Raw genomic sequence first — 25,197 nt, forward strand, 5'->3', positions numbered from 1 at the left:
ATCAATAGAATAATCAATTAACATCCTTGTCCTATCATCTTATAGAAATTAAATTTTTATGACAGAACTTCCAACCATTAAAAAATTAAGTATCTTGATGTTATTGATACTTCTTTAAAAGAAGTCGTAATCCGCTGAAATCTATATGAAACCTTTACAAAGGTGGTCAAATAACTGCAATACTCCTGATTGTTTTCATTTCTACATATTACAGAAAAAAAATCACTTTCAATTATAATACTTAATTTACAAATTATGCAGCTGAACTTGTTTTACATAACTTACCCTCTTCTTGGGCCTCCCAGCGCCTCCTGCTGCTGCTGCTGAAGGAAGCGCTTCCTTGAGGCGTCCATGCCGGGATGGCCCATGCCTGGACGCATCGGAATGCTGCCACCACCGTAAGAAGGGCCCGGCATCTGTCCCCCCATTGATCCTATGAGGCCCCCCAATCTGCTAGGGGGCATCCCAGATCGCTGGAGTGAAAAAAAGACGGAGATTGATGAATAGAAGTATTGCAAAGCTAATGGTATAAAACTACAGATCTGTGCAAAAAAACATAAAATAGGTCAAACACAAAATGTATAAAACATAAAATAGCAGCACAGAGTTTTAATAGCTCGAGGCAAAAAGCTAAAGCATTCTGCTGGTTCTGCACCTGTAACAACCATTCTGAGCTCCCCTCACTATCCTCTGCAGGACTATTTTCTCTGCCGTACCACAGTCAGAGTACAACCATGATTTCAAGTTTATCTGTAATGCCAAGACATTTTGGCCATCTAAACCCTCTCTTCTGTTGGGAAAAAGTTAATATTTCTAATGTTGAGTGATTTCTATTAAATCTAATCTAATATTCCCCTTCAGCAGGGCTGCAGGGGGCCAAAAGAAAAGCGTAGGAATGATAGTTTTAGTTACTCGGTTGGTCTTCAAACTCCTTAAAACCCACTGTAACTTGTCCCCAACTCACAGCACCATCTTTTACCATAAGTTTCAACGATAAATAAAAGTGTAAAAGTGTGATTTCCTCTATTATTTGATACAATGGTGTGGTATTGAACATTCCAGTTTTCATTTCTGACAAAAGACATATGAAAACCCAAGTGTTGATCAGTGCTAGAATCAATAAATAATCTTCTCTGGGAGTTTAATGGTTGAAGGTCTTAACCCAAACTAGAAATGGTTTAATTGGGGTTTTAAAAATGACAAAAAACGGAAAAAAAGTCTCTAATGACATGAAGTAGAAGGTAGCAGAGTGACAAGAGTTTTTAAGGTGTTGAAAATATTTGCAGTCTTGGAAAATGGACAGTTTTCTGCATGGAAATTAAAGGAAATGCAATTATCAGTCATTAAAACTACAGTTCACAAGCCATTAGCAAAATCACTGAATGCAGGTTAGCTAAAATGGAAGAACAAAAAAAAAAACTAAGTTTGTTCAATTGAAAACTAATACTTTATTTTACTAACTACATGTATTAATAAAAAAATACTTCAAAATTATGCCTCAAGGTTCAACTTATTTTAACTGAGGTCAAAATAATTGTTGCTTATCTGCATCAAACTAAATTAACTAAATTCTGTTACACGTTTTTTGTTTCAAATAATTCAGCAAATACAGTTGTATTGTGAAAAAACAAAAATATGAATGGTGGATGTTTATATATTTTGGACAGATATTTTCAGGTTTTAAGCTGAAATGTTATGAGAAAGTGTAGAACATGTGTCTTTATCTGATCTCAAGAAAATAACTGAAGCCCCGCATGTTTTAACTGCCAAAATAAATATCTGCTGCGTTTGTGCATGCCAGTTTCAACAATATGAACCTGCAGATGGTAGAAGTGGGATAATATATGCAGGCTTGCCCTGGGGGCAGATGGTGGTGATGATAAACTGTTATTTTCACTAACTGACAGGATGCTAAGGGCAACCACGTGACTTTCTCCTTCATACCTGAACAAAACATATTTATTTTATCACTTTTTTATATTTAATTATATGCAAAGCATCTTAAATTTCAGTAGAAAAACGATAAAGTCACAGTAAAGAGTTGCGGCAATTTAACAGATGGCAGGAAAGTAGTGTAGAGCTCTTTTAAAGGCGGAAGTGCCATCAATAATGTGGAATTTTAACACATCGAAAATTAATTATTCTTCTATAACTTTGTATTAAATTCAGAGTTTAATACAAAGCAACTCAAATTATAAAACTGACTTGATTCACAAAGTAAATGGAGGTTAAATATAAAAAAGGAAGTTCAAACCTGGTGGTATTGGGGAGTGCTGGTCATGCTCCGGGGGTAACCCGCGGGAGGCTGCGGCATCCCAGGCATCCTCATGCCCGCGATATGGCCAACATTCATGGGGCTCACAGTCGGATTCATCTGGGGAGCCGGGAAGCCCCCTCTTGATGCCATCTTCTGGATCCACAAGTGGTTTAAAAAAAAAAGTGACGGAAACTCAAGGAGGTTTTGAATGTGTAAATAAAAGCCCGGAAGGCTTTTAAAAAAGAAGCGCTCAACGCGAGAGAGCCTTCCGCCTTTCCTCCGCGGAGTTGACAGCAAACACACCGTCAACGAAAAGCTAGCCGACGTTAGCTCGTTTCCGACCGTTTCGAGTTCCGGGTTTTTTTTTTTTTTTTTTTTTTTTTTGCGTCTGTAAAGCCCCCTCACTTCCCCACTCACTAACTCGGGGCTGACTGTTGTTCCTCACCTCCCGCCTGTGTTTACCCTCCTGAACATGCCCAACTTACACCGACTTGACTGCCTCACCAGGCGCCTTCTCCAAAGCGCCTCACTTCAGACAAATTCAGAGTCCTAAAGCCAAATCAACTGCTCGGTCTGAGCACTGCCCACCCACGAGACACCAACGGTGCCTTCAAGTACCGTCGGAAATATCGAATGTCGTCAGGCTTTCCGTTCAGTTCCGGTTTTTGTTAACGTCTTCACCTTTTTTCAATACAAAAATGATCCAACTTATTACTCTTTCAAAGTAAATATACCTAGTTTTCAAAAATAATGAACGGAGGAAACAATTAGAATTAGCAAAATTTTCTATTAGCTAAATGCCTCAATGAGAGAAATAATTGACTTATTACTATTATCTTTAAAAACTAAAGTTATTTCCTCTGTATTAGGTTGCAGGGGTTGTATTAGGTTAAAACTCATTTTTATTCTTTGGCATTTAATTGATGTATTGTTTTTACTCTGTTTTGTCATTTGTGTTGTCGTTCTTGTACAGCACTTTGGTGCAGTTTTATACCTGTTTTAAAGTGCTATATAAATAAATTTGACATTGACATTGACCTTTAAGCTGTCAAAACTTTTGGGGTTTTCACAATACTTTTGGTTGAACTCTCACTTATTTCTCCTGACAGAACCCATCTTGCTGGATTTACATTTCAGACAATGGAACAAACAATAGATATGTGAGATGTTCAAAGCTTGTGATGTTGTTTTGGAACCGAACCCTGTTTTAAACTTCTCCCAAAACGTTCTGCTGTGTTTCTTGTTTCATAATCCCATCTGCTCAATAATGTTCTCCAACAAACCTCTCGAAAACTTCAAAGAACAGCTGGATTTATACTGAAATAAAATGACCCACAGGTGCTTTCTATTTACTAAAATGCCAGACTTCTGAAGGTACTTTGCTAGATTTTATTTATGGGTAAATGGGGCTGAGTGCATATGTTGTCTAGAGCTGAAAGTGACTCAGGTATGACTGGGTGAACTGGTTAAAAACGTTATTCTTTTGGGACGGAAAACGGAAAAAAAGAACCAATTACTTAATTTGTACAAAACCAAAATAGAGTCACTGTGTGAGGAAAACTACTGCAATATGTTGAGTTTATTAGACTTCCACTATGGAGTGAGTCATTTTAAATTAAGATAGGGTCGAATTGGTGATGGCTGCCCCCTGTTGGTCAGTTCATTTTAGTCAAGCAAGCAGGAATCCTTCCGACAGGTAACAAATCATTTATTATGCTAGACAGATGAAAACAAACCGAGCCATGACAGCAGCAATTCGACTATTAGAATATTTACACTATCACATCACACCATGGACAAATGTGACCCTTTACAATGTAAACATGATACAAAGACATATTTGAATGCTAGAAAACAAGCTGAGTCTATCCAAAGAAAGAGAACCCAAAAGAAACCTGCTTTCTGCAGGCAACCTGCAGCCTGCGTGCAAAATCCGATGTTCATTCACCGAACATTTCAAAACCAGTTTCCTTAGGCGAGCACCAAACAGAGCTGCTCACGCCGTGAACTGGAAAACTACAACCCCGACAGTCAATGTGGAAACAAGACAAACCATTTCCAATGATTGTCTTTGACATTAGTTCTCGAATAATTAGATTTTCTTTTTTAAAAAAACAAAAATGAGGAGACGTCAGCTCACCTACTGCCTGATCTTTTCTGTCTTATGAAATAAAATGCTGTGTGCAGACTGTTGCACCAAACGCGGCCGTCTTCGCTTTAGCCTCTGGATCATTTCCAGACTCTTATTCTGTGCAGAAAAATTATACATGATGATATTCACTATTCAGGACAAAAAATATATATAATTAAACAAATGAGGAAAACATTGTTTGGTTCAATGATTCTGTGATTAAAACTAAAACAAATCCATCAAGAACAAAGTGGGAGGTTCAGGATTTCTTCTGCAGAGCAGCAGACACCACGAATGTCACCGATAACATCAACGCCAACGTCCGCCGGTTCGACAACGTAAAGAACCGAAGGGCTCCTGCTCTCCCTCGAGTTCTCCGCCTGTGTGTGTTCGTCTACACAGTTCAAGAAGGTGTGTTTGTGGCCAAGTGCGTTACTGAGAGAAAGCCTCGTCTTTCATCAGCATGCGGGGACTCTCCTGGTTTTCCATCCGCCGTCTAGGGCCCATCATGCCTGTGCAGAAACAAAAAGCAAGGGGTCACTCCTGACACACAACATACACTGTGAGCTCTTTAGATTTCATCAATATGCACAAACTCTTTTCTAATACGGGATATTTGGAGAGGAAAAATAAATAAAGTAAAAAAACAAAGCAGATCCTACGTGGTCAGTCAGCTACAAACCCATATGAAAGGTTTACCCCTGTCCATACCCACAGGCCTTGAAGAGGCAATGTACGAGTCTTTGGGCGGCGCATGAGCTTCATTGTCTTGATTGGTCTTACTGGCTGTACCTGGGAAAAGGCGGATAAAAGGCATTTTGTTAAAACATTCTGTTGCAACACATTTTTCAGGTCAAAATGTCAGACCTCTGCAGAATCTAATGTTAATGTTTCTTTGCCCTTCTGAAGATAATAGACAAATGTAAGAAAAAAGGTGCAGATGTTTCTGCAGCAGTCAGAGGAAAATGTAGACTTTCATGGAATGGACAGATGGAAGGATGGCGAGACTAACATGAATGGATACATGGTTAGATTAATGGAATGGTAATTAGAAAGATGGATGGATGGACAGACAAAAAAAATGATTGGAAGGATGGAGAAATGGAAGAATGACAGAGATAAATGGATGGATGGATAAAAAAGTGGACTGATGAATAGACTTAATATAACTTCTAGATAATAAGAATAGAAAATATGATCTTGAAATCTTATTTCTTCCACACATGATTTCTATTTCCATGCTTATCAAAATCTGAACAAAATAAAAAGTAAATACTTTTCCACATAACAGGAAGGAACCCCGTTTTACTATTATGTTCTGTTTATTATTTCCAATTTAATTTTGTCACAATAGGAACCTCGTTTACCTTTATTTTTTACTCTCTATGTGGGCATAAAAATCACACTTACAGGTCTCCATTTCCTAAGTTGTTAATAATGTATAAATTGTAAAGCATTCCATACAAACTGTTTCCATATCTTAGAGAAGATATGTTCAAAATGTCACCTATAATCAATGATGCTTTCCTCAAAATATTTAACTCTAAATTAGTTTTTTCCCCTATTTATCTTTTATTGCTTTGTTTAGTTGTTTTCCGTTTCTAAAGGAAAATTTGATGTACTCTAATCGCACATGTGATTTCCTATTTTTACTGCAATCTACGTTTTCAAACAGAGCTGATAGAATTTCACATGAGTTATCTGTGTAAGTAATAATAATAATAAAGATATGTTTACTTACTGCTTTTATGCTTGAATGATTTGGATCTTCTTGGTGAATTTGGATTCTGAGGATCAACAAAAAAAAGAAGAAAAAATAGAGCTACCATTTGGTTTGGGTTAAGAAGTCAGGACAAAAATTCTGAACACTTTCATGAATAAAACAGGTGATAAACAATATATATATTTAAGGGTAAAATAAAAGCACCTTATCCGACTTTCTTTTCTTTGCTGTAAAATAAAAAAACAGATGAGGAAAAACAGAAAATCTGCAGTGAATCAGTTTTTGAGGAACATGAAGAAAGTCCAAAGCTTCACCTTTCTTTTCTGCCCCGTAGGACCAGTCGTTATCGTTGACGTCGTCGTTATCTTCTTGGTCACTCTCCGACTTGTTGTTGGTGTTGTTGCCAGTAACTATTCTGTAAAACGGCGAAAGACGGCAGCATTACTTATGAGAAATAACCCAAAACAGATTCCAGGAAGAAACCATGAAGCCAATTCTGATTGTGGGAACCAATCAGATTCACAGATGGAATCGGAGATAAACACAACGTGAACATCTGAGAGGATGCTGGTCTGCACTTTGAACCTGCGGTTAGCTATGCGGCTGCTGTTGCGTCCCATCCCGAGGCATTTCTCCAGGTGTGGCGCGAAGCGAGACGCCGCAATGCTCCGGTTGCAGTTGGGACAAACGCACTCTTTGTTTTTCCATTGGTTGTACACTTGGCCGAACACGTCCAGTCCAGGCTGGTCCACAATTTCTGAAAGGGATTCGAATCGAGAACCGTGAATAAAACTGTCATCAAATCTCAAACTAAATACTTTAGGGAAAATTCTGCATTAAATCAGAGAACATTTAGTCAGTGAGGAAAAGAAAAATAATGTAGATTTTCAAAATTAATCACAGTTTTCACAATTTTTGCCAACAATAAATCTAAAACTCTTGTGAGTTTTAAGCAATTAATTCCTAACATGGATCTTCACTCAGCCATGATTGTTCCTGTAGTTTTAAACAGTTTCATTCATTCATTCATTCATCTGACTTCAGATAAGAGTAAATTATAAAGATTGAGACACATCAGTATTACGAGGGACATGTTTTCTTGCCATTCCTATTATAAACAACTGATAAGAGAAATATCCATTTTTTTACCCCAGATAAACAGAAAAGTATGGGTGGCAAAATAAATGTTTCTAGATACATTTCTAGTGAACAATTGTTCTTTGATGCAGCATTTCTTTACATTGAATACATTTTAAATAAAACTTGGATTTTATTTATCAGCATGAGATTATATTGGAGAACTGATTCATTTATTGTAGGGTTTTTAGACACCATTAACAGAATCAACACAAGTTTGTGTGCATCTGTGTATTAGTTATCATCTGCATGTATGTTTGTTTGAAAAACTCAGATTTTTGTGTTTGGCTTTTATTCAGTGATGCAATATAATCTTTTTGCAAGGTAGGACAGATTGTGCTCACCAAAGTCCCTCATGCTTTCTTGGTCCGTGTCATCCAGGAAGAAGTAGCCCTGCTTCACAGCCCGGTGGACCTCAAAGCAAAGACCCAGACATGCGTCCTCCACCAGGTCAGACAGGATGTCCTGAGCCATTGCCTGCCAGGGACGACATGCGGTACATTTCTGTGGCTTGTCTGAGGTGATAAAGTCTTAAACCCCTTCAAAATAAATTCTGTTTTTGCTTTTTTTTTTTTTTTTTTTAAAGCCCACTTGCAAGTTTGAGATTTAACCAAGTCAGACAAAAAATTACCTAACTGTAAAAAAATAAATAAATTCTGATTTCACTAATTAAGCGTTAAACCGTTTTTAAACCAACCCTACGTAAACATTTGTTTCCATCCAGTGTCACATAAATTTTTCTGAATATGGTTAAGGTTTGAACCCTGGTGGAAATGAAGTCTCATGCTCAAGGAAACGGCTCATCCTGGAATATCCCTGTTCATCAGGGAAGAAACCAGCTCATAGTATATTCAGCTGACGTGACCAGTTGCAGCAACCCCAGATCATAGTGCTTCCTCCACAGGCTGCGCCAGAAGCGCCTGTCACTCAGGAAGAGGGTAAATCTGGACCCATCAGAGCACATGACCTTCTTCCATCACTCTAGAGTTCAATCTTTTTGCTCCTTTGAAGGTTGAAGCATTTTTCTCCAGCTACCTTCACTGACTGAACAACTTTTCAGTCCTAATTCTTCACGTTGAAGACATAGTTCTAGTTCTAGTTTAGTTTTTCTTCGATTTGATCTCACCAAACTTTCCGGGGATCACTAAGGATTTTTTTTTTTCTGACCACATTTCTTCTTCAAAGATGATGATGACGATTCCCCTCTTTCGCTACAGTTTTTAACAACAAGTTGGACAGTTCTCAATCCACTTTTAAGAGTTTCCTTACAGGTTTTCTCTGCTTGATGCCAGAAATTTTACTATTCTTAATCAACCACAGGATGCCTTTTCAAGATCAAAGGAGACTTGCACTCCTTTGCTTTTTGGGGGGGTATCAGGCAGTGTATAGTATCATAGTTTGGGTGGGTATTTCTTTTTAAATCATGAATGAAATCATCATTTGAAAATGTTACTTTTTGCATTTACACAGGTCTGGTCTGATATTAAAATGTCTTTGATGACACCTGTTCACAACAATGCGTGTCTGCTTGTTGCTGCTTTCCACCACCACCATCATCATCATCATCATCACCACCGTACCTCCAGCTTGCTGTTGTCCAGGCTGGACACCGAAAGCTCCTCCATTTTCATTTGCCAGATCTACCAGATGAGCAGACGTTGTTGTGTTCATGCTGTAGCGCAGCAAGCATCGGCCAGAGCTGGGCTGCTGCAGGAGGGAAGCACAGTTAGCAGCACAGATGCCAGTCGGTCACTGAGAAAGGGATGCAGGGACTCACAACGGAGCAGAGGGCTGCTTCCCGCACTCACAGCCTGAGAACAAGCACACAGACACAAAACACGAAAAGGAAAGTCAGCGGAGTCCAAAACACGGCGCGAGTCCTCGACACTTCCCTGCAGCCCCGAGCTTTGCCATTCAATGAAAGGAGCTTAGCTTGAAGCTGGAGGAAAACAAAGAGCGCGGCTATGAATAGGCTGGAGGTAGTGAAAATACCAGGAGGTAACAGGAGAGGCGGCGTCCTGCGCCAACAGCTAATATGGCTACAACACAGAAGATGTACACGAGCGGTTGCAATTATAACAGCGATAAAAATATAGATATTTTTAATTGTTTCGCAGTTGGAAGAACATCCAACAGTAGCTAGGCTGCTCGTCCCTGAAGCAAGCACTGCTGCTGCTGCAGTGCGGCTGTGCGCCTCCCCGCTCCCTGGAAGAACCTCCGGCAGCCAAAATTCCGGTTCTCAACCCCCAAATACAGCCTTCCCGGCGGGGAATATCGCAACCGCGGTCCCAGCAAAACCTTAATTGAGTTTATTTACCTATTTCGACAGGCATCCATCTTTACTAAGCGATCAGGCAGAAACAATCACTCTCTGCACGCGTTCCACCGATGGCCTCCTGTGCCGCAGATTACCCGGCTGCTTTCACTTTGTTCGCCAATTCTGCTTATTTGAAACACCACCAGAAATAAAAAGCGATGCAATTAACACAATTCTTACTTTTCTTACATTTACAAGATGAACTATTAAGTTTAATGAAAAACCTAACTAAAATCATGCGTACTTTAATATGCACCCGTCTCAGGCAGAAGCAATCGATCTCCTCAGGAGTCACAGCTGCGCCTGAGCTGCACTGACTCCCAGCGCATCCACCTTTTAACAATTTAACGACCATTGATTAATTTAATGCATTTTAATTACGTCAGTTTCTTTTTAGAGAAATATAATAGCTCAACCATCTTCTGTCATGGAGATCGTTTTTAGTATTAGAAAAAACATTTTGTAAAATTTCACTGAATAAATTAAAAGGTATTTATGTATATTTATTTACAACATGTAGAAAATATTTTTTTAGGTGTATTACTACAACAAATGGAGGCAAATTATGTTAAAAATGGACTGCCACAGCCTGCAGCATTAGATCTTTTTTATACCAATAAAAGCATAGTTGGTTTGTTTGCTTCAAACTATGCATCTCGGTGTATATTTTTCAGTTGTACTCAACTCTTTGACCCATGTACTGCAATTTATTTATGAAACAGCAATAAAGTGATTTAAAGAAATAAAAACTCGGTGAACCGACTGAACTTTAAGTGAACTACATTTACAATCCATTCAGCTCAAGTAAAATTAAATACAAAATATCTGAAGTCACACTTATTGTAATTACAGGCAGCAAATTTTGAAAGTCGCATCTAAATTCCAAAACACAAATATGAGTTGTATTATTGTATAATCTGCAAAATAATTTACCTCTATTTTTTTTACTCTTAACAGTTCTGTTTTTTTTTTTTTTTTTTAAGAAAACTTCCACACCTCTTAAACAAAAACACTTAATTGGTCTTTAAAATATATAATTTGTCACCAAAATTACTTATATCTGTTCTATATTTTTCATTTAAAAAACCTACAAATCCCAAATTCATGTTTTAGTTTTTCTTTAATTATTATATCATCCCTGACATGACATATACAAAGTGATAAAATTAACCTAAATTACATTCCCAATTCCCCTCTATGAATATGAATTTAAAACAGTTTACATCATTTTAACCAAGAGGCGAATGAACTAAAATAAGCACTTGAAAAATGTAAAATTATCGTGGCGTGAACGAGGAAATGACCCTTTCTGTCCTACTGTAATTTTTCTTCTTACTCCCAGGAACTCACTCTAAAGCTATGAAAATATTCTTGATGTAGCTATAATAACGACAAGTAAACATTATTGAGAATATCTCTGCCACACAATGATGTAACTTTACAGGCAGCATTTTTTCAGCTCAGTTGATAAAGTGTTCATAAAAGTTTCCCTATAGCAGTGTATGAAGGTTCTGATTCCGTCAATCAGCGATGCATCTCAAACATGTCCCAGTCCTCTCCACTCTCATCCTGTGGACCAGAAGATGATAGAATTGAATCAATTCATCTTGTGACTCATTTAGAAAAAAATCCAACAATTCTTCCGAGGACATTCATTGTTTTCAACAGGAAGAACCATCAACATCACCTCATAACTGATCCAAATATCATCTTCACTGCTGTTGTCCGTGATGTCTTCGTCCTCCGAGTCCTGAGAACCAAAAACAAACAGGAAGCAAAATTACAGCTCAGCGTGAGAAACCTCTTCCTTCTCTCACAAGTCAAAAAACTGTCAGACAAAAGATCATTGGGTAGCGATCATGCATCATGGATGTGAATCAATAAGTCCAAAGTCTCCCTGGCTTTGTAACCAGACAAAGATTTAAAGAGGAGCAGCAAAAGCAAATGAGAAGGATTAGCAGAGCGCGTAAAGAACAGATGGTGTCATCCAGGAAATTTTAGAGTGGAAGATCGTCTCTGCTGGCCGAACATGGAGCAATTAGCATTATAATGACAGTCATAAAGCAGAGGCTTCTTCAGATTTGTTGCAACACTGACTGCTGTCCTTCCTGCCCACGGCTTCTCCATTTGCAAAAACTTTTTGAATACAATTGAATGACATGCATTATGACACTTAATTTCCATTTTAGATATAAAAAAACAACATTGTTTAACTGGATTGAATGTGTGTGTTTTATTCATATAACTTACTGAAGGTTGACTCGGATGTAGCTCTTCTCTGTTGTGCACCTGTTTTTGTTTGGGATCGAGGAACTGCAATTTCTGCAATGCAAGTTGGAACATGATTTCCAGAAAACCAACTTTGAAAACATTGGCGAATTTCAAAGTACTCACACTGGGATTTTGTTTCAAATACTCCGTTTGCTCTTCTGTGGTCAGATTCTGCACAGAGAATGGAAAATGGATACATTTATCTCCCAGAACATTTGGGAAAAACCCAAAGCAAAGATGGACATTTGTAAACACCTTGAACCACTTTTGCAGGTTTTCTGAGTATTGTTTCATGTTTGAATGCATCTGTTCTTTGTAACGTTCCTTCTCCTTTGCAGGAAGCTTGTCCCAAAGTTTCATAGATTTGGCTGAAGACATCTTCTGATCTTTGGCAAAGTATGTCAATACAGTTCTGAAAAACAGAAAAACAGTGCTGAATTAGTCAAACTGAATCTTGTCAGGGAACATTTCGAAGGTTTTGGTCACACACTCACTGGCTGGGCATCTTGGGCTCACGGGGTGACGTCCTCTGCACAGAGTAAAATGTGTTTATGCGAAGTGAAGATCCAATACGATAGCAGCAAGTACAGAAGTATTCACACCTCTTCAACGTCTATTGGGATTTATTTTTGTCGTTTCAAAAAGTAATACTCGTATCACATAAATCCATTACATGTGGAGTGAAATATTTCAAACTATTTCTTGTATTTTTTTTTCTGTGATTATTTAAACCTTATTTCTTAGGATTGCCTGTTTGTAACACGAGTAACTGTGAAACTTAAAACATTAAAAATATCCCTAAGCCAAGTGTTTGAGTTTATTAACAAGGAAACTGTAATATTTCGTCTTACCAAAGGCTTTGCCTTCACAAATCCGATACCTTGTTCTTTAATGGTTTGTTGCTTCTCTGTCTCATCCAAGCGCTGAGGAACAAACAAACTGTCACACATCTCTTCCTGTTAAATCTAGAAAAGTCTCAACTTACATCCAAAGATTCCTTTAGCTTGGCATTATACTCATGCTTCATCTAAAAATGACAAAAAAAATACTTTTAGGGTATTTTTAAATCAAAACAACTACGTTCTTTTTTTTGTCCTATGTTGGTACCTTTAGACAGCGTGAGCAATACTCATCCTTCTCTGGTTCATTCAGTTCTCTCCAGCGTTTCCTCATATCATTGTGCAAGTCCGAACCTAATGAAGGTCTGTTTTCTGCAGCACTCTCCTTCATGAACAGAAACAGACCATTTCTGAAAACATGCAAAGGGACAGAAAATTAGACAAACGGCAACAAACGTCTGTAAATAATGAGATTAAAGTTCTAACCTAACAGCACAAAGTTTGGGGCCGTTTTCAATGGGACCGAGTGAAGGTTTGTAAATATCAGAAGACAATTATCAAACCTTCTGATTTTAAGCAGAATTATAATAGTAGAAATGCTCCCAGCAACTTCCTCAGATGTCTACTGCAAGCTTTATGAATGTTAGTGTTGAGAACATTAGACAAGTAAAAAATCTGCAGTCAGAGCAATCTCTCAATTTGGTGAATCAAGGAGAGATTTTCAGTGTAGAGTCATGCAAACAGGAGTTATTTCTGCAAGTCTCATTAAACTGAATTCGAGACTTTTAAAGGCCGTTTCAGACAGGTTTTGGACCCACCCTTTATGAAAAGTAATAAGTTACTTAAATTATATTCACCTTAATAGCTTAAGTTAAAACTGTAAACACATGAACAAAATAAACCAGTTTACAAGTTTTGCTTTTTCCTAGCTAAAGTAAAAAAATGTGACAAAAATAATCTCTTACCGAGGTGGCTTCGTAGGCAGGTCTGCATCAACCTGACAGAGAAAATTAACAGATTTATACAAGAGAGGTCAAACATCTACAGTGGAAACGTTTCTCACCCAGCAAATCGTGCGAACAGCATGCTGAGACAAGACAGAATAGAAGACTTACAACTGCAGAGAGTCTTGCCCTTTTAGATTTTCGAGGAGAGGGTAGATTGTTGTCTTTACTGAAAAAGAGCACACACACAAAAAAGTTTACAATATAAATTTAGATCAACCGCTTTGTTAAGTCAAGCCTGCATAGAGGGAGTTTTGTACCAAAGGTTGTCTGACTTTCTCTTGCGCTCCACACGTCCACGGGCGTGCTTCTTTTTATATCCGTCCTACAATAAAAAGTCAAATCTGTTAACTTTCAAGTCACTCTTATCAATGAGTATTTATTTATATATCCACTTCTCATAGTCTACCAATCTTCTAGAAGCACATCGTACACAGTAATGATTTCAGGGATTTCACAATCTTGCATCTTGGGGTATACTGATAAATTGTCCCGTTTCCTTCATTGTGCATCATCAGCCGATACTTAAAAGTGAAACCTAAAAAAACGGTCTGAAAAAATTCACCAACTGTCCCTTTTTGGTCTGCCAATTAAGCGCATGATAAGTTAAAATGAGTTTCATCATTTTCATTCTGATTATTAATTTTGAAGGGAAATTGATTACAGAATTTTCAAAGTACATTTTATTTGTGGTTTCAGTTGTGTGTGCTTTTTCATTTCCGGTTAATTTATTGATTAGTTATGGTTTAGTTTGGATATTTAAATATATTTCAGTTTCAGTGTTGCATGTTCTTTACAAAATTAAAGTTTATTGATCATTGGGAGGGCCATTATCAACAGATCACTTGAAAATGGTCTCAAAACAACAAAATTATCAATTACTGCAATAATTACTGGGACATTTTATCATCCAGCAAACACTTTTGAACCTGCGCATATAACAGTCACCCCACTATTGCTAACTTAGCAACTTTATTGCTCCATTTAGCAACTTTTCATATGATTTAAAAAAAAGAAGAGAGGAAAAAAAATCCCCATTGTCCAAAATCCAAATTAGCAGGTTTTGTTAAAGATCAGTGATTGTCTGGAAAACTGCAATTAATGCACCACCACTTGGAACATTAATTAATGATTAATGATACACCAAGGAGGTCATTCAGCCTTTTGATTCAGGGGTGTTGGAGCAGAGATGCATCCAAAAGCTGAACTAAAGTGGCACTTGGGGATCGGAGTTGCAGACCCTGGTTTAAACCACCTAGAATCAGCTATTACACAAAAATAAAACGTTAACGTTCCAAAGGCAGTTTTATTTGGCTATAGATTTTAAAGACAACACAAGAATTGGCATTTGAAGTGAGTAACTAATAGATCTCAAGTGAGATTTTAAATCAAAGTGAAACCAATCTCTTATCGAAAGCTTTTTCTTGTAACTTCAGGTCAATTTATTTACATTGAAAAAAAGCATAAAAACAACAGATGCTAACCAAGGTGCTGTACAAAAACAAGAAATCAACAATTAGAACAGAAACAATTTATTCAAAAGTAGGGTTAAGACAAAATACAATTAGACTCCATGTAGGTACATATTAGGTATTTACCTTTTTCTTGTGAAGGGGAGGCTTGGAAATGGCCTCTTCAGCTTCTGCAATGACTTCCGACAGGCTCCGAAATATGCGCATCTACGCAACAATAACAAATTTATCACACTTGTTACAAAAGTTTCCACATTTTGCCACAATGCAACCTTAATCTGCAGAGATTTCTATTGGAACTTTGTATGATAGACCAACAAAGTAGTGTAAATGTATTAAGTGATGGGGAAAACAAATGTTTCTCCACTCTCAGCTGTTCTAAGACGACATCAGTGAACAAACGGCACCATAAAAACCAAGCAACACAGCAATAAGGGAGAAGTTTAGAGGAGAACTCACCTTTTCCATCACCTTTTGCCACTGGTCGTGGCATTCCTTAGCAGAATAGGGAGGGAATGCTGTTTTATCCCAGTTTACAGACAACACTCCAATTTCACACCTCGTCGTTTTCTCACTTTCTGGGATGTTGCTCCTAATACGGTCAACAAGCTTCAGGAGGTTTGCAATGGTCCATCCTGTAGGTATAGCACATTTGCACAGAACATACTCACTTAACCTCAATTTACCAGCAGCAAGTTTTCATAGGTCAGTAATTATACCCACCAGATTCTGCACCGTCCATTTTGCTTTTACTCATTTTTAACCAAAACGTATTTACTTTTCAAGACTTTTAAGTGTGTCGAAGTAACATGCAGTAGTTAAAACACGTAACTGAGAAGCAAGCTTTAAAATTAGATTAACATATCAATCTAAAACAGCTTTTCATAAAGCTGTAGCCAAACACATGACGCTCGTCAGTTTTGAAACATTCGCAAAAGTCCTTTGCTAATGGGCGGAACCCTAGATAGGACGTCCAATCGGAGAGAAGGACCAAGAAACGTCACTTGAGCAGCGGAAACACCAGCCAATAAGATGTGTCCGTGTTTAAAACGACAATAAATGGAAGAGGAGTGCAGCTTGAAGAATGTCCGGTACTCGCCCCCTACTGGCCAGGAGCTCGGAAAGTAAAATTACGAACTGGGTTATATTGAGGAACACAGTTTAATATTTTAAAACAAATATTTATAAGTTGTATGTTATAGTCTAAATAGAACTGAAATTTAATAACTTAAATACATACATACATTTTGTCTGATTATTTACATTTTTCAACAGTTCATTTGCAACTGTTACATTACAACCATGCATAATTATTTCAGTATTTACAAATTCCCTAGACTCTGCATCTATTTCTCAATAACTTAGTTTTCTTGCCTTATAAATATATTTTGTATTAGTGTAGTTCTTTTTTCCATTATTGTTTTTCAATGTGCATATGTATGATGCCATTTGCCTGTCACTTAGTCACCAATTGGAGGGTAGCGTCCAAACTCAATATAGAATTTGAGTTCAAATAAAGTTCATTTGTCAATTTAAAAATACATTTTAAAACAATATTAAAGCTGGTATTAAACATACTCTTCATAACTCCAAATTTCTGTTACTCTGATAATTTAATTTCATTAGCTGAAAGCCAAGATCATTAAAAAAAAACCAAGATAAATGTTTATTTTATTTTATTGGCACATATTTCCTGGCTCATAAAGCAGCAACAACAAACAAATCTGTTGGAGAGGAACATCTAAACATAGGAAGAAAAAAAATTATGCTTTATAAAGCTACCTCTTTAACTTTATGCAATTCAAATAAAAAAACATGTTCCTTATGAATTGCATGAAAATATGCAACCATTCTTATGTCCAGCAGTCAGTAACACATTGTAAGCAAAGTCCAAGGCAATTTCTGTGTGGCATTGTTTAGATTTGTTTTTCAGTGCATGAACTTCAGCTCTGCATCTGCCACCCTGCAGAAAGTGAACACAGCTCCGCCTCTCGGCACTCAAGATGGACCACCGCAGACCTCCTGGGTGGCGTTTTCTTCCTGGCATCCATCACAGAAACCAGTTGGTTGAGAATCCTCCATCTGGATTTGTCATCAATGATGCACCTTGAACATGTTGCCATCCTTTTTTGCTCTCAACCTGACAATGAAAACTTGATGATTAATAAACTGATGTGAAATGTCAACAATATTTACATTCTATCCTCTAAGACGAGTAGAATGAATTCTATTTGATGAAGGTTGAAATGAGAACAAATTTTAGAGGTTTGTTTTTGTTATCGTCTTTCAATAACAAATTTACCCAGCTGATGATGCCGTGGCTTTTGAATCTTTTGTAATTTAAAACAGTGAAGGTCCACCAGTTGGGGATTTGAAAGCAACACCTAAAACACACTGGATACTTGTGACATCACAGGAAAATCAAAACGATTAATGAAGACATCAGGAGGAGTGACTGGTTCCTCCTTACGTTTCAACTTCCTATTTTCTGATGGTGCATATATTTAATAACACAAAATATTCAAGGAGTCTTGAGCGTCCAGGAAGTTCAGCCCAAGAAGGAGACAAGTTCTCTGACCAGACATAAATGTGTTTTAGTAAAAAAAAAAAGAAAAAAAAAAAGTACTTTACAGACTACAGACTTGCTCTGAAACGCCTCAGAGAGGAAGAAGCCATTAGTTAAAAACAAAGTTTTCATAATTGCTTTTGTGATTTTTTTTTTTTTTTGCAATCAAAATGACTGCAAAAATTTTGTGGCGCTAATTTAGAAAGGAATTATGTACGATTATAAATGTGACTTTTTGTTACTCCAAATAACCTACAGATGGGAGTTAGTCACTTAAACGCAATGTTTTTTTTTCTTTCAAAAACATTTCCAATTAGCTAAAAATTATACATTAGCACAAAATAAATATCCTGAGATCTGTTTATTTTCGTAAATTTCCGCAATCACAGAATTGCACAAAAACTGAAGGAACTGCCTAAGAGACAACCTGATTATTGGAGACACGTTGTCTGGTCTAATGAAATTAAATTTGAAGTATTTGGTCATAATCAGCAGGTAAAACAATTAGAAAGCTATTAGAAAGCCACGTGAATGGCCTCACAAAATCATCATTTATTGCGAGATGCTTGTGGAAAATGTTTGATATTTTAGGTCATACAGGTCAAAATGGAATTCTGAGGCATTTAGCAAACAGAAATAATTTGGAGAAAACTGTCTGACCTAAAAGTTTGAAAGTTTAATCTGATTTAATGTCAGACAGAGAGAAACAAATTTACACAGCGTATAAAGTAAACAACCTTGCACTTGCTCTCGTTGCTACTTTCGTTGTACTCGTCTTCTCGTCCTGTGTGCCAAAAACAAACAAAAACTGAACATGCATTCATTCTTTTTTTGATTCATCAATTGCTGCCAAATACATTTTGGATCAGCTAATCGTTTCTGTGCATTAAAAAGTTGAAGGTGTGAGCATATTTTAGAAGCAAATCAAAACTGTGTCACTATTATTACATTCATACTTACTGAATGTAGGTCAAGAGGCTCCCTTTTCTCGTCTATATATTTCTGGAGAAAAACAATCCTCTGTAAAAACAGAATGTGATACGATTAGGAACTTTCTTTCAGGCTTCTTGAAATAAAAAAAATACAGTAAAGGGACTTACATCGGGTTTTTTCCTCAAGTAATCCCCCTGCTCCTCTTCACTCAGCGTCTACTCAAATAATGCAGAACAATTTTAACTCCCAGCTGAAATTTCAAACACTTGAGTTAAAATGAATGACTGGATGAATACCTGGAACCACGCTGGCAGCTCTTCTGCGAATTTTCTCATATTTTCCTCAACTATTTTAGCGTAATGATTCTTCTTTGATTCTGAGAACTTGTGCCACTGTTCCCTGGCCTTTTCAAAACGCTCTTTCCTTGGCATAGATTTCTCGGCATGTTTCAAAATATCCAAGTGAAAATATATAAACCCAGAGCTGAAGAAAAAAAAAAAAAAGCAACATTTTCAGGTTGGATTTTGAGAATAAAAACAATTAATATCTTTAAGATATTTTGGTTACACGATGTGGGGAAAAATTTTCTCCTTACAATTTTGTTTTCCTATTTTTGCTTTTAATTACACTTAAATGTTTCAGATAATCAGAAAAAAGTGTCAAACATAACCTGTGTAAAGAAAAGAGGTTTATTTTAAATGTTGATTTTGATTGAAAAAATTTGAAACTTTATTTCCTAAACCTAATAAGTTGATGTGTCACCCTTGGAGGCAGAATCAAGATATTTTTAACAATAAGCCTTTTACATACTTATTGGGAGAATCTCTTTTTTTTTTTTTTGGAAGAAATTCATGAGGGACAATTTTATTTGTTTATTTTTTCAACAGCACTTTATATACTCACCGGGAGGGCATCGTCGGCTCACCAGGGTGCATCTTGTGTTGGTCCTACAGTGAAATAAACACGACAAATTTTAGAGGAAATTCCCAGAAGGAGGCCTTGAAATTAGGCGCTTGTCTCTTTAAGAAGCTCCTTCTGGTTCCGCCACTGCCCCTTCAGCATGTCATCACAACAGCATTTATCTGTTATGCTGTTTACAAACAGCGCTGCACTGAGAAACAGTTCAAATAATGAGTTCTGCAGATGTGCATTTCCACCAGGTGTTTGCCAATTGCTGCTGCCACTAGTCTGGAGGAGTTGAGTGGGGAAGGCGTGGGGGAAGGGGCTCTGAACTGTGTTTTTAGGTACAAGTTTATGTGAATGAAGTCAACAAGAGAGAATTAAACCCCAGGAAAACCCCAGGTTGGAAATGAAATAATAAGCTAATTGCAATTAGCATATTATAACTGTATTTTACGACAAAACCATTTAATAAAAGTCAATTAACACATGCTGAGTCCTTAGACTTAATTCAGAAAGCTTTGGTGGTGAAATATGAACATAAATTAATTCAGATTTAAACCTGAACAGATCAGAACTTTTAAGTATTTCTCATCAGAGGTGGACTTGCACAAGACTGATCACAAGAGACAGGGAGAACTCTACGGCAAGCCATTTTGGTCTTTAATTGGGCACTTTCCCCTGGCATCTCCTGAACACCGTTAAAAGTGCCACATGGTGTTTATTAGCGCCACTACATGTTTAATAAATGCCAACAAACATTTAATAGGAACATTCAAACATTAAAGCACCACAAGGTGTTAATTAAACATCTGGTAGCACTTAAGTAACTCCGCCCAACTGTTTTGACAGCCAGTAGTTTTGAATTGCAAGTTCAGATGTTCAAACATGAAAAAAAAAAAAAAAGAAAATATGCACACACAAAATGTAGATTAAACATGAATTTTTAAGAGCTCAAGAAGAACATCATTGTCAGTTGTTTGATGCGCCTCAGAAATGGTTGCTGGGTTTGAATGTTGTCACTTCAACACCATTGAGCTCACAGCTGCACCCACCACATCTGTGTGTTTCAAACATCCCAGAAAAAGTAGAAAATGAAAGCTTACCAAAATCTTCTTTGGAATTCTGATTTCTTTTTCCTCGATGAGCTGCTGCTTCTCCTCCTCATCTAACCGCTGAAGAACATAAAACGAAGCGAAAACAAGTGACTGTTTCCGTGACGACAAAGCAGATCTTACAAGTTAAGCTGCGGAAATGCTTAGGGAGTTAAACATGCCCCCCTGAAAAAGTATATACATATTGCAGTTGAAAACTCTCAACCTTACTTACATCCAGATATTTTATCAACTTGGCTTTGTATTCTCTCTTCATCTGAAATGACAAACTGTACTTAACAGGCTTGAGGTAAAAATAGGTGTCATTTTTTTTCTTGTTGGACAATCTGCTAATACCTGTGCACAGCGTTTATTGTACTTCTGTTTCTCATTTTCACTCAGTTCTTTCCAGTGTTGACTCATAACCCGTATAAAACTCGCTCCATGTGAAGGCTCTCCTCCTGTGACTCCTGAAGAGTGTTCTATGATGAACAGACCAAAACCATGCCTGAAAATACAGAGAAAAACAAAACAAAAACATAATGACCAAATCGTAAAATCTAAAAAAATTAAAATCCAACCCCAAGGTGAAAAGGACTCAAAATATCTAATCCAGGTTTGAATTTGATAAGGTTTTTTCCTACCTTCATTAGGCTAAAAAGGCTTTACTACTTTGTGTTGCAGAGAAAATAATGACCGTTCATCAGAGGTGGGAAGAGCAACCAAAAGTACACTCAAGCTGAAGTATAAAGTATTAATAAGAAAAATACTCAAGTAAAATTTAAAAAGTATTTGGTAAAAAAAAAAGAAGAAAGAAAAGCGTACCCAAGTACTGAGTGACTGTGTGCAAAGATATGTGCAACTTCTAGTATTTTCAAGAATAAAATAAATCATAAAGAGAAATTATTACAAAATAAATTCAAGAAGAAAAACATTTCCAAATAAAATTTATCACAACCTAAACCTTCTAACTTTAGCTATAGAGGGTTTTTCATATAGTGAATTCATGTAGGCCACTTCAGATGTTCTGAAGATTTTTATTTTTGCATGGTTGAATACTAATTAAATGTGACTGCAATTAATCGTCAATGGGTCAATTTTAAAGCTGTTGAACAATGGGAGTTGAAAAGAAAGAACAAATGAATTCTGCTGTAAACTCAAAGATGTATTTCAATGTTCACTTCCTGAAAACGTGCTTTGGAACGGCTTCTTAAACCTATTAAATGATAATATGTTACAACAAAGGCAGTTTACTTGTAATAAAATGAAAGAACAAAGAGGTGGACAGCGAGTCTGACTTACCAAGGTGGTTCCCGAGGAAAATCTTTGTCTTTGTCGTCACCTTCCTTCAAATTAATAAAAAAATAACAGATGCTTAAGCACCAACAATGATTCTACACATTTTTCAATACAAAATATTGTTTTATTTTTTTAATAACATTTTATTTTTTATCTCCAACATACAAAAACTCTTAAGCTAGAACCCATAAAGTCCAATTTATTCTTCCTTCAGCCTGGTTTTCCTGCCTGATTTATTTTTTCCCCCCAGTTTTTCTTTTCTTTTCTTTAACAAACAAATACAATGATATCCTAATTGCCAAGAAATGTAAAAAAAAAAAAGTACAAGTAAACAACTTCATAAACTGATAAAAAAATCTTAAAAGTATTAATACTTTTGTCAAAAAAAAATTCAAGGCAACTAACAACTTAAATAATCAATGTGTCTTGCTGTTTGAAATAAAAATAAAAAATCAGTTTAATGTTTTTCTTTTAAGTATAAGAATAGGGAATAATTTCCAAAAGCACAATTTTTTCATACTCTCTTTTCCACTCATACTTAAATAGATTTAGAATGTGATAAAAAAGTATTTTTCTCAGTTTTCCTGAGGATGTAGGAACCATGAACCGATATTTACTGTTAATCAAAGTAGAGCAGAGTAAAACAGTTTAAACCTGCTAACCATGTGAGCAACAAGCAGCATTTCCCAAGAAAGAGAAAAATCACTCACATATTTAAGGGTGACCCTTTTCGTGTGCTTTTTCTTCTTTATAGGAACACGCAGATTGTTCTCTTTGCTGAACGACAGAAGAATTTGCTTTACATTAAGTTTAGACGAGCAATTTTGCCAAATCAAATGTGAATACCAAAATTGCTTTTCTACCATAATTTGTTAATCTTTCTGGAGTATTCTTCAAACGCAAGTCTGTACTTCTTTGCATATTTAGCCTAAAGAAGAAGGAGGGGGAAGAAGTTAAATGTCAGTTCTTTGAGATATTAAGTACTGTTTTACAAACAGGCTCACTAAAGACAACCTACTTTCTTTTTGTCTGACAGTTTTTCATAGTCCTTGGAAAAGGTCTTTGTCATTAACACCACATTCACCCCTGGATTTTTCCTCGCATACCTGGACATACACTTCCTAATATAAGTCATTTTTGGGGGATTAGGTGGCTTTGGGAGGTCGGGGTGAATCTGCAAGAAAAATAAACCACACATTTACCAAAACAAGGACGTGTTATTATCCATTTATACTAAATAGTACCAAACTGCAATAACAGTCACATGAGTTTGAAGGTTGACCCCTTACATTTTTGTCTAAGAAGGGGTTCAAAAGCAATTCTTGAGCTTCATCAAGGAGCTCAGGAAGGGTGCGATATCTGCGCATCTGAGGAACAACAATAGAGAGAGGATCACATATGCCACATTAAAATTTTTAGCAGCACAATGTCACATTTCGCTTATTTTACACAGCTTTTGTGCTCTTCAATAAAAGGAGGTTTGACTGCTTGTGGGGAATTTAGGCTAATTTATCTTGCCGCTAGTTCAGAGTCTGAAATATTTCCACTTCATACAGGTAAATATAACAAAATAACAATACAGATGTGCTTAATCTATGCATCTGATGAATGAATCCAACATTTAGACAACAGTAAAGAGAACAACAACTAAAAACAAATATTTTTCCATATTGTCCTACTTTTTCTGTATCTATATATTTAAATCCTACAGTACTTTAATCAAATTTAAGACTATTTCGGGTTGTGAAGAGATGGATGGATACTACCTACTAACATCTACTCAATTATATTATGTTGAGTAACTTTCTTTGAAAGAAAATATCCTTTTAGGAGTATTTTTTACAACATTTTACTTTTGAGTAATTTTATTATAAAGTATCGCTACTGTTACTTGTGTAAAATTTCTGGACTCTCGACCCACTGAATGAAAAAGAAAACATGTTTTCACCAGTCACAGACACAAACCTGCAGTTCCTGTTAAAGTTTCATAAGAAACTGATTCAGAAAAACATATTTTTGTTGCTTATATAAATTATTGTAATTTTGCACCACTTTAATTCCACTTTCTATTTTGGTCTGTCTGATTATGCAATTTTTAAATATTAAATTATTGGTAATTTGATCAGTTACTAAGTACCTGAGAAGAATATTTACCAAATACATTTTTTACTCTTCCTAGAGTGATTTCTTGGATGGCTACTTTTTTACTTTTATTTCAGCAAAAATATGTTGAAGTAGTGCTACTCTTATGCGAGTCCAATTTTTGGGTACTCTATGATTACAACACTACATTTTGAGCAGAAAATCCAATCAACATTTAAAGCTTTAGCACACTGCTCACCTTCCGCGTCAATCTCTTCCATCTCTCCTGGCATTCACCTGCAGAAAACGGGGGGAATGCAACTTTATCCCAGTCTACAGCTTTTAGTCCTTTCTTATAAGGCTTCGTTTTGTCATCCTTTGGGAGGATGCCTTTCATAGAAGCAAGGAGCTTCTGGAGGTTTTCCTGCGACCACCCTGTAGCTTCAGCCCCTTTACAAAAAAGACGGTTGAATAATCAGCTAAAATACTGTAAATATATGAGGCAGCAGTAGAAAAAAAGCTTTAATTAGCCGTACTCACCTGATTCACCAGCTTCAGTTACTACTTCATTCATTTTAAAATTAAACCGAAAGACGTTGAAAAAGTGAGAAGCATAACTGAACGATTCTCAATTTTTTCCACTCTATCCCCGGTTATCGGCAGAAAACCAGCGGTGAAATAACAACTGTCTAATCGTTCATTCAAACTATTAGAAAAATAACAACCTGAAATGCATCTAAAATCTGTAGAAGCCACATGGCGTGTTTCTGTTATATTACAACTTTTTTCTTCTTCTCCTGCTGCTGCTGCTGCTGCTGCTGCTGCTTCTTCTTCTTCTTCTTCTTTGTATGGCGGTTGGCAAACAACGTATTGGTGCGCATTACCGCCATCTACTGGAGTGGAGTGTGGATAAGTTAATACAACTTCCGTATGAACTTCCAAAAAGGCGGAACCTTACAGAGGAAACAGCCAATCAGGAAAGAGACGATAGAAATGTCGCTAAGCAACGGAAAAATACATTAACCCTGGAAGACCCAGTCACAAAAATTTATGACAAAGGTCAACTTTTTAGATGGTTTTGAAGGAGTAGCAAGATCAGAGATAAAAAACACAAATTGCTCTGAATTTAATGTATTACTCTATTAGATCTGACTTAAATGACAATTTTTTCC

The 25,197-nt window shown here is 36.6% G+C and overlaps 4 protein-coding genes across 13 annotated transcripts; all 4 read right to left on the bottom strand.

Moving 5' to 3' along the window:
* Positions 1-41: 41 nt before the first annotated feature.
* On the bottom strand, positions 42-3,078 carry LOC103129535 (SWI/SNF-related matrix-associated actin-dependent regulator of chromatin subfamily D member 1-like). Its single transcript, XM_007540678.2, has 2 exons — positions 2,255-3,078; positions 42-473 (listed from the first exon to the last, which is right to left on the bottom strand). The coding sequence occupies exons 1-2, from the start codon at positions 2,405-2,407 to the stop codon at positions 282-284; spliced, it is 345 nt and encodes a 114-aa protein (XP_007540740.1). The 5' UTR covers positions 2,408-3,078; the 3' UTR covers positions 42-281.
* An 869-nt stretch (positions 3,079-3,947) lies between these two features.
* On the bottom strand, positions 3,948-9,901 carry LOC103129536 (ataxin-7-like protein 3). 7 transcript variants are annotated; one of them, XM_016665191.1, is made up of 11 exons: positions 9,810-9,901; positions 9,566-9,688; positions 9,026-9,059; positions 8,829-8,955; positions 7,593-7,725; positions 6,697-6,868; positions 6,426-6,526; positions 6,316-6,338; positions 6,130-6,175; positions 5,088-5,180; positions 3,948-4,900 (listed from the first exon to the last, which is right to left on the bottom strand). In XM_016665191.1, exons 4-11 carry the CDS (start codon positions 8,877-8,879, stop codon positions 4,821-4,823), a joined length of 699 nt encoding a protein of 232 aa, XP_016520677.1. In that variant the 5' UTR covers positions 8,880-8,955; positions 9,026-9,059; positions 9,566-9,688; positions 9,810-9,901; the 3' UTR covers positions 3,948-4,820. The 7 variants fall into 7 exon arrangements, with proteins under 7 accessions (XP_016520677.1, XP_007540746.1, XP_016520674.1 ...); XM_007540684.2 differs by having other exon boundaries at positions 5,104-5,180; positions 8,829-9,059; XM_016665188.1 differs by having other exon boundaries at positions 8,829-9,059; positions 9,810-9,900.
* A 765-nt stretch (positions 9,902-10,666) lies between these two features.
* LOC103129542 (nucleolar transcription factor 1-like) lies at positions 10,667-16,122 on the bottom strand. 4 transcript variants are annotated; one of them, XM_016665186.1, is made up of 15 exons: positions 15,875-16,122; positions 15,611-15,786; positions 15,278-15,358; positions 13,940-14,004; positions 13,791-13,848; positions 13,641-13,672; positions 12,944-13,085; positions 12,822-12,863; positions 12,688-12,738; positions 12,331-12,365; positions 12,092-12,248; positions 11,960-12,007; positions 11,816-11,887; positions 11,253-11,315; positions 10,667-11,134 (listed from the first exon to the last, which is right to left on the bottom strand). In XM_016665186.1, the coding sequence occupies exons 1-15, from the start codon at positions 15,906-15,908 to the stop codon at positions 11,090-11,092; spliced, it is 1,101 nt and encodes a 366-aa protein (XP_016520672.1). In that variant the 5' UTR covers positions 15,909-16,122; the 3' UTR covers positions 10,667-11,089. The 4 variants fall into 4 exon arrangements, with proteins under 4 accessions (XP_016520672.1, XP_016520671.1, XP_007540753.1 ...); XM_016665185.1 differs by having other exon boundaries at positions 12,688-12,759; positions 13,940-13,997; positions 15,277-15,358; XM_007540691.1 differs by having other exon boundaries at positions 12,688-12,759; positions 15,875-16,121.
* An 854-nt stretch (positions 16,123-16,976) lies between these two features.
* On the bottom strand, positions 16,977-24,892 carry LOC103129543 (nucleolar transcription factor 1-B-like). Its single transcript, XM_007540692.2, has 16 exons — positions 24,566-24,892; positions 24,285-24,475; positions 23,233-23,310; positions 22,962-23,117; positions 22,807-22,871; positions 22,654-22,720; positions 21,947-21,990; positions 21,002-21,152; positions 20,880-20,921; positions 20,657-20,725; positions 19,554-19,597; positions 18,947-19,133; positions 18,818-18,865; positions 18,678-18,737; positions 18,455-18,501; positions 16,977-17,291 (listed from the first exon to the last, which is right to left on the bottom strand). Exons 1-16 carry the CDS (start codon positions 24,597-24,599, stop codon positions 17,246-17,248), a joined length of 1,329 nt encoding a protein of 442 aa, XP_007540754.1. The 5' UTR covers positions 24,600-24,892; the 3' UTR covers positions 16,977-17,245.
* Positions 24,893-25,197: the final 305 nt, after the last annotated feature.

The sequence above is a fragment of the Poecilia formosa genome, unplaced genomic scaffold (genome assembly GCF_000485575.1).
Source record: "Poecilia formosa unplaced genomic scaffold, Poecilia_formosa-5.1.2 Scaffold555, whole genome shotgun sequence".
NCBI classification, from domain to species: Eukaryota; Metazoa; Chordata; class Actinopteri; order Cyprinodontiformes; family Poeciliidae; genus Poecilia; species Poecilia formosa.